General features: G+C 39.7%; 3 protein-coding genes across 8 annotated transcripts in view; 2 read left to right on the top strand and 1 right to left on the bottom strand.

Moving 5' to 3' along the window:
- Positions 1–2,326: 2,326 nt before the first annotated feature.
- On the top strand, positions 2,327–5,507 carry snapc5 (small nuclear RNA activating complex, polypeptide 5). Its single transcript, XM_049575384.1, has 4 exons — positions 2,327–2,479; positions 2,969–3,096; positions 3,193–3,273; positions 4,871–5,507. Exons 2-4 carry the CDS (start codon positions 3,007–3,009, stop codon positions 5,087–5,089), a joined length of 390 nt encoding a protein of 129 aa, XP_049431341.1. The 5' UTR covers positions 2,327–2,479; positions 2,969–3,006; the 3' UTR covers positions 5,090–5,507.
- Positions 5,508–5,613: 106 nt separating this feature from the next.
- On the top strand, positions 5,614–12,881 carry lctlb (lactase-like b). Of its 6 annotated transcripts, XR_007449283.1 has the most exons (16): positions 5,614–5,953; positions 6,861–7,047; positions 7,174–7,334; positions 7,447–7,534; positions 7,628–7,737; positions 7,833–7,961; positions 8,340–8,435; positions 8,524–8,578; positions 8,669–8,830; positions 9,556–9,833; positions 9,943–10,069; positions 10,163–10,362; positions 10,959–11,022; positions 11,311–11,384; positions 11,933–11,977; positions 12,179–12,210. XR_007449283.1 is itself a non-coding variant. In XM_049575372.1 (15 exons), the coding sequence occupies exons 2-15, from the start codon at positions 6,921–6,923 to the stop codon at positions 12,292–12,294; spliced, it is 1,755 nt and encodes a 584-aa protein (XP_049431329.1). In that variant the 5' UTR covers positions 5,614–5,953; positions 6,861–6,920; the 3' UTR covers positions 12,295–12,881. The 6 variants fall into 6 exon arrangements, 5 of the variants coding, with proteins under 5 accessions (XP_049431329.1, XP_049431328.1, XP_049431332.1 ...); XM_049575372.1 differs by lacking the exon at positions 11,311–11,384 and having other exon boundaries at positions 7,631–7,737; positions 12,179–12,881; XM_049575371.1 differs by lacking the exon at positions 11,311–11,384 and having other exon boundaries at positions 12,179–12,881.
- Positions 12,867–13,106, bottom strand: part of zwilch (zwilch kinetochore protein) — a 6,066-nt gene continuing 5,826 nt past the window's right edge. Inside the window, exon 19 of the mRNA XM_049575370.1 lies at positions 12,867–13,001. Coding sequence (XP_049431327.1) covers positions 12,913–13,001 — 89 coding nt within the window. The 3' untranslated portion in view covers positions 12,867–12,912. The remainder of the gene's footprint in view (positions 13,002–13,106) is intronic.

The following is a 13,106-nucleotide window of genomic DNA, read 5'->3' as shown; positions in this document are numbered from 1 at the left end:
TTGTAAAATTTAATGGTATGAAAAGAATTTGTCTTGTAAGTCACCAAGATGCTGCATGTTTTAACTACATTTTACCTTGAAATAAGTCAGGCATAGTATGACAGAGTAGAGTGCAATAATACTAGTAAAAATAATTTTCTTTTTCGGAAGAATTTATATATCTTGCCCACGCCTGCTTGCAGTACAGCTCAGTTCAGAACAGTAGTGACATGTATACTTGATATCAAACCTTTATCAGAGACACATGGACACCCTCTTGTCAGCTCCCATCATCTGCACTGCTCTGTTTCATCTGAGAATGCTCCTGGGTCTTCAGCAGTGCCAGCAGTGGTTGCACCGAACAGCTGCTGCTTCTCACCTGGAGCACAGACAACATACAATATTTCTACAAAGTGAAATTACAGGCCCAAAGATCAAGACAACAGTGCAGTGTACAGATGAGCTAAAACAAGAAGCATGTGCAATGAGGGTAAGTGAGCTACATCTCATCCTGATGACATAAAATAGTGCGACTATACTGTACGGCAAGTCAGTGTTTGTGAAAATGTAAGTATTGTGTTTACAGGATATTAAAAATAAAGCAATTCTAAATTATTCAAATAATATTTTGACAGAATACTACTCACAATTTACAGTTTCATCACATAGCCTTGTAATGACCTGCGTTGTTGAAATTATTGTCTAGCAGCACACCAATAGAAAGCATCTGGTTTGGGGAATTTGAGGAACCTATGTCCTGCAGCAGTCCTGTTTTCATGTGTGTGTGAACAGAGACAGGTATGTCTCTCTTTTTGGCTGGGCTCCATTGTTAGACTCCAGTCGTGCCTGCCTGCTGTGATTATCAATGCATGCATCTGGATGGAGTTAGTCATGGAATCCTATAAAGAACCTAATGGGCTCTTCTAACATTTTTTGAAGACTGATTAAGAGCAGTTTCAGATCTTGTTCACATCAATGAGTTCCATCTGTGATTTATTTAAGTTTTCACTGGATTCGTTATCTACACTCCATGCCTCCTTTTAGTGTACTTTGGGGGGGGAGCTATGCTTTCTAGGTAATATGCATGGCTGCTGAACATTTGCTTATGGGGCAGATCAGATACTTGAATAAACATGAAGAGCTGCTCCATCATCGTAACACTGAGCAAGCATGAAAACTGTAGATTTTTCTGTAGCATGTAAACTACCCTTCCTTATCATGCATGAAAATGCATAAAACTCTAACAGATATTGCTATAAATCTGTTTGCTTGACATCAAAATATGTTTGCTTACTTTCATTGTTTGAGTGTCACTCATTTTTAGTCTTACCAAACACAAACTAAAGCCACTATCTGGAGTCACGCCAGCATGAAAGGCAAATTTACACCTTGCATATTAGCTCAGTTACAGCCAGCATACAGTCTGGTGAAGTAGCAAACAGGCCTCGCTTTTAAGGCCTATTTGCCTTCCAATAGTGTGACCCTTATGTTTTATGGGGGAGACTAACACCGTGAACTACATTTGTTACAAATTAGGCTTCCTACTGCTGTAAAGTTGACACCTGCCACTTCAAACCTTTCTTTGGAAAGGAGGACGGCCATTGATAACCGACCAGAAAGAAATAGCTGCATTAATTCACGTTAACGTTAATTAGCCTGGCTAGCTAACAAATGTACACCTGGTCAAATGACAGCAGGATACCACTAAGAGTAACTTACAATAGAATTGCTGTGGTCTTTTAATAAGTATTTATTTATCTACGTGACTCTTCTAAAACAAAGCTAAGTTTTCTTACCGTCTAATAACCACATTCTGTTCAAATAATTATCAAACAATCTTACTTTTAACCCGAAAAAGCAAGGCGGCCATTACCGTTGTTTGACCACGAGATGCCGCCAGAGTCAACGTTCCTTCACTACGAATGATGTCTTTAGGTGCTTCTCATGAGGTCGGATTTTTGGAAAACAACGGATAGTTATGCCAGTTGTGAGTTATCTTCGACTGTAATTAAATATTAGATTAACAGCGAAACCCAGAGTACAATGCATATATTGTTCTTTAAATTCTGTGATGTGTGAAGCCATTTCTTTTGAATACATTTTCTGGCAACAGGTTGGTAAAAACTTTCGGACCTTTTAACAGCAACTGGCTTTCACTGTTCACTGACAACAACTATTAATAACGTTGGTATTAATGGTTATTGTTGAATCACAGGTTTCAAGTAAGTCGCCGTCACTAGAAGACCTCTGCTCTGATAGACCTATTTGACACACCGTTCGTTCCTGAGACGAAAGTCTAAAATTTCCGAAAGCATTTAAAGCAACACTAAACCGGATATGACCGCACAACCACAGGAACCAAACTTTAGCTAGTAGCTATACATGTAGCATAATAGCTAGGCTATCAGTATTAAAAACAAAAGCTGTCGGGAGCCCGTTATTTTATTTCTCACCGATTTCGACCCTATTATGGAGCTGTAGGCAGAATTTATAAACAAAGGTAATAGTCTCAAACTGGGGTTTATTCCTGCATGTGTCGGGGAGAAAGTATAATTTTGGGGCACCGCTATTTAGCCACATTGTTTTCCGTAGCTAGCAGCAACAGTACAGTGTCTTTGCCAGTTTTTGAATTTGACATCATCTGTCTCTGTGGAGATTAAACGCCGATCTACTCGTAAATAAATGTGGAAGAAGCGCTATTATATTGCACTGTAAAATACTTAATTTTAGCCGACTACATTGTCTGGAAGCTGGTAAACAGAGTTGATGAATTGTAATATTGTTAAATGAAATCTAAATGACTGGAACAGAGTCAGAAAGAACCAGCTAACTAGCCAGATTTCCCCATTATATTCCATTCAGTATGGTCTTACATACTTATAAGACTTGACAGGTTAGAAAAGTTGCCACCCCTAACTTTACCCCTTTGTAATCAACATAAAATCAGGCATGATGCTGCATCTCTGACCACTGATGTCTTCCCTTTCAGTGTTTAGGAATGGTCTGACTGCAGCAGTACCAGTAAAGATGCACAGCCGTCTGCAGGAGTTGAAGAAGGAAGAGGAGACTCTCCTCAAAATCAAAGTCATGCTACAAGACCAGCTGAACAGGCTGAAGGTGAGTGAGATAATCCGCAGAGTGAGTATATTGAGGTTTGTGTCTATGTTTGTGATACCTATGGTTTATATGCCATGTGTTCACTCTGTGTTTCAGTTTGAAGAAGGGGCCTTGAAATCCATCATTAGTGCTCAAACAGAAGAAGGAGCCTCCCAACGCTCTACCCCAGAAAATGTGGTAAGTCAGTGTACCAGAGAGAACATCAGGGGACAACCCTGCTAAATGTCATATTGTTGTTGTCACCGCTACTACACAACTGTTCCGTCTTACTGGGGTGTTACAGTTTGCAGGCCTGCATAACCTTACTGATTACATTTACACCCACGCAGATGGTTGATCTGCGTAATACCTTTAAGACAGGATACTGGTAAATATGTTTATGTGCGTAATCTGAGTACTTTAAAACCCCAGTTTACATACAGTACAACTACAATATACATAGCCAAATAATCATCATTCACTGGGTTTATTCTAATCCCTTAATTTGTGGAGAATAGTCACATTTTTTAAAATATATTTTTATTGCTTTTTGGTTCCAGAGTAAACACACATCAAGCATTTAGCATAGAAAAATATTTCTGAAATGTACATAGCACCTCAAACCCCCCTCCCCCCTCCCTCACAAAACAGACACTCAGTACATCACATGAACAGCTCAGCCATGGTTATCATCTAAAGCAGATATAGAAAATAATAATAAAATAAAGCCCAGGATTTCAACTTTACATGTACACAGCAATAGAGGACAGATAGTTAAACCACCACTAGCTGTCTTTTAGAAATTCTAGGACAGGGCTCCAAATTCTGCTAAATATTTGAATCTTGTTCTTGTTAGAGAACCCCAGCCTTTCTAAGTGTAGGATATTCATCAGCTCTCTTATCCACATAACATACGTTGGTGCGCTGTCAGATTTCCACAAAAGTAAGATAAGTTTTCTTGCTACTAGCATACCATACGCTATAGCCTGAGATTCGTACTTGTCTACTGCAAGTAATACACTCGTGGCTCCTTAAACAGCAACTAGTGGGTTGGGTTCCCAGGTCTTCTCAAAGGCTTTAGAAAAACATTCAAAAATACTCTTCCAATAAGTAAACAGTTTCCGACATGTCCAAAGAGAATGTGTCAATGACCCGCCTGTCTCATTGCACCTGTTGAATAATCACAATATTACAGTACACCTAAAGGCACGGAGTAAAACATTTTAGGACTGTTTTTGTTTTTCAGTGCTTCATTTTACTCAAAAACAGCCTTCTTGGGAGGCTTGTTTGAACAAATTGCTTCATAAATAATCGAATTGTACTTTGTTTACCACAGTGATAATTTTATAGATGGTTTTATTTGTCTTGTCCAGACAACTATTATACCTCTGAATTAGAAACACCTCTCCTTCCTACTGCTAATGCACTATACACTAGCATTCTATTCAGCATGAATAAAGAGATATGGACAAACCAAGCGTGTCATTTTAGATGGCTGAGAATCATTTTCCCAACGTGACTTTATAACACTCGCAGGTGTAGCTAGATTTATTTTTTGCTGCACTTTACCAAACTGTGTGAAGAGATAATAATGTGTCTCCAGCTAGGTGTTGACTCCAACTTTTTTTTTGTCATTAAAATACAACAGGGCCCAGAGTAATGTTAAATAACTATGAAATTTACCTGCAAAAAGTGTTTTACAGTTTTTCTCCTGTTCTCATTTTGTCTTGCAAACTCAGTTTGACATTCATTTGTGTTAACAGGTTTTATGTTTTTCTTTTTTTCTTTGTTTCAGGTTCATATCAACCTTGATGACGAGAGCGAGATCAACCGAACCAAACTGCTACTGAATGCTGCTGTAGATTTTGACATGGAAGAGGAGGAGGAGGAGGAGGAGGAGGAAGATGATGATGAAGAAGAAGAAGAAGAAGAAGAAGAAGATGATGAAGAAGAACAGGATGATAATGAGCTTGGGTTTGTGCCTGAGGAGGACGAGGAGGAGGATGATTACTGAGATTCTCAGTATTTCACGGTGCTTTAGTGTTTGCACCACTGAAGAAGAACCACGCGTAAACGGACGTCTGTTTATTTGTTCACCTGTTTTTCACTTTTGAAGTTTAATTTATTTGGATGGAGTGAGTAACAGTTACAGTTTAATGGTGTGTGGTGCTAACAGTACACTCTCCTCTTTGCCTGATTTAAGGCATGTCATCCACAGCACACCATGTTAGAACTCGTGTCAAATTTTGTGAGAAATGTCTCACTGAAATGCAGTAAGACAGTGTTATTAGGTGCTTATAGCTTACTAGACATATTGTGCATTTTGAGGATTAGCATTAAAATGTATGGCTGGGCCATATAAGAAAATAGTGTGTATGCGTTGTGTAAGAGATGATAATTGTAAGCACAAAATAAAATGTTTTGCATAGGTTCATCTGACTGATTCTTACAATGTAGCCTACACTCATACTTTGTGTCCACATCCTTCCCAACATACAGAAATGTTTTTCAAATATAATGAACGGTTAATTATGTGCAATAAGAGGATAAATCTTATTTTCAATTAAGGTAAAACATATGTAAAATTGTCCTAACCTGACCCAGGCAAATGGGTAATGCAGTGCAAACACTTTCCACCAGCAAACCATTCAGCATTTTCTAAACAGCTAAAACAATACAGTGAGCTTGACAATAAGGCCAGCTTTCACACTGACAGCAGGGACAGCTCTGGAGAAGGGTGGTGCTACAACAGGCACCGTACAATAGAGAGTGCACCGATAGATATATACAGCTTTCTACGTGGTCTGCTGTTCCAGGAGAGGCTCCCATTTACCCAGGGCTAAACACACACACCTGCTGCAAATGAATTCCTCATAAGGTAGGCAGTGAACTGGATGTTTTATTTGGTATATTGTAAATCAGATTTTATGGAGTGATGCTTATAGATTTTGTGATGAAGGAATACTGAGACAAAAAGTGAGGAATTCCATGTGGGAAACAAAAACAAATGTAAACAGGAATGTGTGCTGTAAATAGAATTCACAATTGCAGGAGCTTTAGATTTTTTTTAGGTTTTAAGTCTAAGCTTTTAATATATTTCTGATGTAAAATCCCTGAAGTTATCATGGTGCAATGTCTTAAATTTTGCATTATGGTAAAGCTCATGTGTCACACTGATTGCAGGCGTATTACACCATAAGACCGGAGCGTGATATGATGCAACTAAAAATCTGAAATTGCAATTATCTACAAAGAAAATTGTTTATTTTTTGAGAGTTGTAAGAACTCAAAGCTGGACTCTAACCATGGCAGTGTAACATATCAATAATGTCCTTGTAATTATCAAATGATGATGTTATGAAAGCTCCAGTACCCACATTTAGTCCATATGTGTGAACAGGTTTATCATCCACTGTCATGTGATTGTGCACTGTAAATATATCAACCTCTCTGACATTAACTTTGCTTACAGAGGTGAAACCGTCTTTTGTATGGGATCTGTGTGCCTCAGCAAGATGAGTTCACACTCCATTGAGTTTGAAAAGGGGTATTTGGCTCTGCATTAGGGATGCGGGACCCCCTGTAGTCCATCGCGTTGGATGCTTTCAGACTGTTTGATGAACGTTTATCGTGATTACACTTATCATTTTTGTTTGTTTGTTTTTTAATTTTTGACATTTTTTTTCTTGAGAAAACAGGAGTGCAATCATGTGTTTCTATGTTTTAGATATAACCGGATTATTGTGATTAAGAGGTGATGCTGAATGGTTCTCCCCTGTGTGTAGCCGTCAGTGAGGGACTGGAGCAGAACCAGACAGTGACTGTGCTGCAGGCTCAGGACTACCATGCTGCCCCGCTGTGCATTCAGTGTGTGTCATGTGTTTGTGTTGGTGCTGTGTCTGTCTTCGGCTGAGGACTTCGACTGGACAAAGAACGACCACGGCTCCTTCTATTATGGCACTTTTCCAGCTGGTAAACACAACTTGGTCTTTTCTTCAGTGGGACAGAGGCGGTGCATTTTAATCATTCAGTAATTGGTGACATTATCCCTCCTGTAAGAGCCGGTCATCTGGTTGTTGTCAATTTTGTAATCATTAGGATTTTCGTGGGGTGCCGGCAGTTCAGCCTATCAAACAGAAGGAGCCTGGGACAAAGATGGAAAAGGACTGAGCATCTGGGACGTGTTCAGTCATAAGAAAGGCAAAATCCAATATAATGACACCGGAGACTCCTCTTGTGAGGGCTACCACAAAGTCAAGGTGGGGTGATCAGGTGTGGTGTGTGTGAGGGATATGGAGAGAACAAAGTGGGACAAAAGAATCTCTAAATGTAAATATTTCACTCTGTTGTGTGTGTGTGTGTGTTGTACAGGATGATGTTGCCCTGATGAAGGAGCTGAAGCTTAACCACTATCGCTTCTCCATATCCTGGCCTAGACTCATCCCCACTGGCATAAAGTGTGAGTAACTGAACTGAACTGAGCAACTGAACTATGATTAGACTGTTGAATGCTAAAGCTGAGGAATTATTGACACTTTAATACCATTTGCAGCAGACCATGTAAATGAAAAAGGAATACAGTACTATGATGAACTGATTGACCACCTGCTGGAGAGCAAGATCACCCCTGTCGTCACTTTGTATCACTGGGATCTCCCACAGGTCAGTATCCAAAATACTTATAATCCCTAACTTCAGCCTTTTGCATTACAGCACTTTTCTTATTTAACAAGGTACCGTACTGTTTCCTTTTCCAGGTCTTGCAAGAGAAATATGGTGGATGGCAGAACATAAGCATGGTCAATCACTTCAATGAGTTTGCTAACCTGTGCTTTGAAAGATTTGGCAACCGAGTCAAGTACTGGATAACATTCAACAATCCATGGGTAGGTTCAAAATCATCAGCTCGAAAATGCATTGTCACAAAGCTGAGAACAGGGTTGTTTTTCTGAGTTTTTAGAGATGTGTTGTTGTGCCAGGACAACCTGATACATAATCAGATACAATAGTAAAACACCAACAGGTAACATTTTACTGCACAGTGAATACTTTTACTCTTCATACGTAAAGTAAATATTACTTAAAACACTTATATACCTGTACATAATTAAGTAGTATTTTTTACAACATGATATTAGTACTTTTACTTAAGACTCTAAGTGCTTCTTCCACCACTGTCATAGAGCATGGATTAATATGCATCTACATGTTTGTAAAAGTACTGCTGTCACACTCATACTCCGTAATCTGCTCACCTGCTTCAGTCTGTCGCAGTTGAAGGTTATGAGACTGGTGAACATGCTCCTGGACTGAAGCTGAGAGGAACAGGAGCGTACAGAGCTGCACATCACATCATCAAGGTAGGAGAATGCATTCAGCTATTAAAAACACTTAGCAATTAATGTACTGCTTTAAACTGAAATGTAAATACATTAATCTTTTTTATAGGCCCATGCCAAAGTTTGGCACACTTATGATACACAGTGGAGGGCGAAACAAAAAGGTAAACAAAACTCTTGAAAGTTACTTTGTTCAGCATTTTCTCAACAGTCCTGTCTGTCTTAATGTTGTGAGCTGCTGTTCACACCTGCAGGTCTGGTTGGCATCTCTCTGTCTGGAGACTGGGGTGAGCCAGTGGATATCAGCAACCAGAAAGACATCGAAGCAGCTGAGAGATACGTCCAGTTCTACCTGGGCTGGTTTGCCACACCCATCTTTCATGGAGACTACCCTCAAGTGATGAAAGACTTCATTGGTGAGTTAAAGTTCCTCTTGAGCGTACCGGCTCACCTTCGACACTGGTCATCACTCACGCCATGTTGTGTCCGAGAGGGCCTTAACTGGAAGAGTTAATGTAATACATATAATTATGATTGATGATGATCATATTGGCCTGTGTTGGTGCCTGTTCCGGCACTGGTGCCCTACATACAGCGCCTGCTGCAAGTGCCCCTAGCAGCTGCGCTTGCTAATAGATAACATGAGCCTTTGGTTTGACTAGATTATAAAACAGCCGATAATGTGTTGGATAAACTTTGTTTTCAATCATCGGCTCTTACGAGTTGAAGCGAAAGTGAAACTTGCAAATACCAATACGTAACTACACCTGGTTTCTCCTCTGATGTACCCCTCTTTTTGCTGTAGCGCTATGCTAATGGTATGGAAACCCCCACCCCAAAAGTTGACAGGATTGGTTCCTTAGATATGTGAGGTATGAAACCCTGGTTCTTTAAATCCATGTTTTTGAGATTGACATTGGTTAACTGCAGTTTTAAGGAAGAAATTATCAGCAGTGGTGTTGGCTGCTTATTTCACTCATACAGTATGTCTTGTAGCATATAAAAAAAACCCAACATACAGACATATTGATGACTAAAAACTTGATATTCATCGTAGGGGGTCTTTAATTTAGAAACAGTTAATCCTAAAGTAATATTAGTCATTGGGAATGAACTAATCACTATTTGTAACTGTGTGCAGGAAGGAAGAGTGTCCAGCAGGGCCTCGGGACGTCTCGCCTGCCAACATTTTCCCCCCAAGAGAAGAGCTACATCAAGGGGACATGCGACTTCCTCGGCGTTGGCCACTTCACCACCCGCTACATCACCCAAAAGAACAACCCATCAGGTCGTAGCACCAGCAGCTACTTCACTGACCGTGACCTGGCTGAGCTGGTTGACCCACGGTGGCCTGACCCTGGGTCTGAGTGGCTCTACGCCGTGCCTTGGGGTTTCAGACGCCTGCTCAATTTCGTCAAGGTGACCTATGGCGTATAGTTAATGATGCAGAACAGGCTTGTTGACATTTGTGCTGAACCTGAAACTATGTAATTGCAACTTATTACATATTGATTTGTTTCTCATCTAGACTCAGTACGGAAACCCGATGATTTATGTGACTGAGAACGGAGTCTCTGAGAAGATGTTGTGCACAGAGCTGTGTGACGACTGGAGGATACAGTATTATAAAGACTACATCAATGAGATGCTGAAAGGTGAATGAGCTTGTACATTTATATTTTTGTTTAGTAAATTGGAGCAAATTTAATCAAAATCCAACCCAGCTCACTCTCTGTGGTTCCACTCAGCTATCAAAGATGGAGTCAATGTGAAGGGCTACACTGCATGGTCGCTGCTGGACAAGTTTGAGTGGGACGAAGGCTATTCTGAGAGGTTTGGCTTGTACTATGTGGACTTCAGGAACAAGAACAAGCCTCGCTATCCCAAAGCCTCCGTTCAGTTTTACAAACGCATCATCAGCTCCAATGGGTTCCCCAATCAGAGAGAGGTAAGAGACACAAGATGGTTACTGCAAAGTCCTGCCTCAGATCCCATTTCAGACAAACGTTTCAGATATATGACTCTAAAACAGGGATACTCATCTTGCTATTGTCCAGGGACCACTTTGCAAAATGACAGGAAGCAAGGGGAAAGTTAATAAAGAAACATTGATAATATTTATCAGTATAAATAGGCTAATAAATGAACTGCTGCTTTCAAACTTTCAGCATTTTCTGTCCTCACCCACGAGGCAAAACCACTCAGCACCCTGGCAGTCAGATGTACTCTGGAGGGACATTTGGGGCTTAGCTTAGCACTTTTTTCTTGGATAAATAAGCTCCATTTTAACGCTTTTTATGCACTCTTGCCCCTTATTTACAATCAAAATACAAGAAAAATCCCAGAGTGAATCAGTTATTTTCATCGTGAATTGAAAAAAAGGCCTCCCAGCACCCTAGTGTAGGTGAGATTTGGTCCAGGGGCCACAAGTTGAGTATCACTGCTCTTTAACATTAAGATTACATTTTTTAGTTAATGCTCTGTTATGCCACAAAAACCATTTTGGTGATGATATGCGATTACATTGTAACCCCCCCCCCACAGGTTGAGAACTGGAGGAGGAAGGCTATTGAGACCTGTTCCTCCAGCAACCAGCTCCTAGCTGCAGGTCAGTTCATCTAGAGCATCCCTGACCATGTTTATCAGTGATCAGAGGTGAACAACTAGCTGGGGTAAACAAACAAAGATTCTGAGCTGAATATTAAAAAAACAACTTGCCAACAGTTTTTAAATGTAAATGAGATCAAGATTTATAATTTGACTTGAATGTGTGTTGCTGCACCTCAGAAAACACATGGAAAAATTATTAGCTGAATGCGAATGATGGAATTATTAAACATTAGTAACACAATCTCTAACAGAATATCTGAGATATCTTTTTTGTTTGCCCCTCCAGCTAGAAGAAAATCCAAGGAACATGCAGAAATGCCAAAGGTTTGGCCAGTGCATGATGAAGTTTAGAACTTGAGGGTATATGTCTTCAATTAATTTTGTTTTTTTTTTAATTGTTATTGCTGTGTGAGTGTGCTGTTTTACACGCGACTAACAGAATGAAGCCTCTGCAGTTTAACACTAAGACATGCCTCTGAAGCTTGTACTCCCTGTATACAGTGTGCAAATACGTCTTTATTTATTTGAAGTTTTCCGAGTGTGCTTAAATCTAATTTGCAAACAAGAGCAGCCCTTTTGATTTCACAGCAGCTTTGACAAAAACTCAGTGAGCATAAAGCTTATCTGTGCCCATGGGGTATTTCATAAAGCAGGATTATAAATTTAACCAGATAACATCAGTGAAACTGTTTTATATATTGGAATTGATCTCAACATAACATTAAAGAGCTTGACTCAGCCATGTCAGCTGATGACAAGTAATCACATTTCAAATTTGATTTTTCAAAGTTATCTGCCTATGACAATCCAAATGCTGCTTTCTGAAATATTCCCCAGTAGCTGCATGCAGTTCTCAAAGGGTTAAAGTGTCGTTAATCAACTCTGAGTACTTTCTCTTTCTTTATTAGAGGAACAGCGGAGTACTGCTGCCAATATTCTAAGACTTATACATGGTAAGGAATCACTCATGCTCACTATAAATCAGATGCAGGATGATTTGATTTAGGGGGAAATTATTAACCCTTTGAGTGCTGTGCTTAAGCATTATCACTCGCTTCATAAGCAGTGTGTGAACTACATATTAATGCTAGTGAGTTGTTAATGTGTGTGTGTGTGTGTGTGTGTGTGTGTGTGTGTGTGTGTGTGCTTTGCAGACCCTTTGACCAGCCACATGGAGATGGTAACTGAGATCGTTGTTCCCACTGTGTGCACGCTCTCTATTTTGCTCAGTGCCGTCTTCCTTATGTTCCTGCTGCGGAGGCGGAACTAGACAGTGTGCATGTTTACAGTCACAAACATCAACACACACACACACTACCTATAAGTGCATCATTTCTTTAAAGGATCATGTGTGAGCATAAATACACTATTTAATCTGAATTTCAAGATTAGTGACTTCATTCATTTGATGTGCAGACAGTGTTTGCTGTAAAAACATTGGTTTAGCCTTTTAATAATGAATTTAGCACCAGACACTCAAACTGTGTGGATAGCCCTGCAACATGTTGGATTTTATTATTACAACATTGCTGTGGAATATTACCATTGCAAACAGCCCTTGTGATCCATTGTACTTTGTGTTTTGAGTTGTTAAGCAAAATTTCTTTCAATCGCTATACTGAACATGAAAAAAATCAGCAAATGTGATAATAAAGATGCAATTAAAAAACACATGACAGTGTCACACAACATATATTCAAAGGACTGAAAGTTATTTATTTAAATCACTTGACAAAAATACAGTATATTAACAGAAACAGACACTTTGTGGTGCAGTATAAGCTCATTTGGCTATTTCTACTGGCATTTTAAAATGTGTTAATTGCAGGGGAGAATATTAAAAGACAATGAACATCTCCTATGTTGTTTAGTTGCGCTCTGTATGAATTTACGCAAAGTTGACGAGACTGCAGCACACCTTGGTGGAGAAGAAGGCGGGATCCTCACTGTCCCCGTTCACGGTTTCATTTGGGTAATCTAAAGACGGGACAGTTAAAGAAAAAAATGTTTGTGCTTTACTGGGACTACTTTTAAAGATATACTATGCAGGAATTGTCAGTTACTCTTTGTGAACAGTATCGC

This window comes from Epinephelus fuscoguttatus, linkage group LG4 (genome assembly GCF_011397635.1).
Source record: "Epinephelus fuscoguttatus linkage group LG4, E.fuscoguttatus.final_Chr_v1".
NCBI classification, from domain to species: Eukaryota; Metazoa; Chordata; class Actinopteri; order Perciformes; family Serranidae; genus Epinephelus; species Epinephelus fuscoguttatus.
Note: the sequence above shows the minus strand (reverse complement) of the source record. Positions and strands in the feature narration are given on the sequence as shown.

What these genes read in the sequence shown, in the direction of transcription:
- lctlb (XM_049575371.1), top strand. Translation starts at nt 6,921, where the DNA reads ATGCTGCCCCGCTGTGCATTCAGTGTGTGTCATGTGTTTGTGTTGGTG. An exon ending in AGGGCTACCACAAAGTCAAG is followed by an intron (nt 7,335 to 7,446) that starts GTGGGGTGATCA and finishes TGTGTTGTACAG; the next exon opens with GATGATGTTGCCCTGATGAA. An exon ending in GGTTCCCCAATCAGAGAGAG is followed by an intron (nt 10,363 to 10,958) that starts GTAAGAGACACA and finishes CCCCCCCCACAG; the next exon opens with GTTGAGAACTGGAGGAGGAA.
- snapc5 (XM_049575384.1), top strand. Translation starts at nt 3,007, where the DNA reads ATGCACAGCCGTCTGCAGGAGTTGAAGAAGGAAGAGGAGACTCTCCTC. An exon ending in ACCAGCTGAACAGGCTGAAG is followed by an intron (nt 3,097 to 3,192) that starts GTGAGTGAGATA and finishes TCTGTGTTTCAG; the next exon opens with TTTGAAGAAGGGGCCTTGAA. An exon ending in GCTCTACCCCAGAAAATGTG is followed by an intron (nt 3,274 to 4,870) that starts GTAAGTCAGTGT and finishes TCTTTGTTTCAG; the next exon opens with GTTCATATCAACCTTGATGA.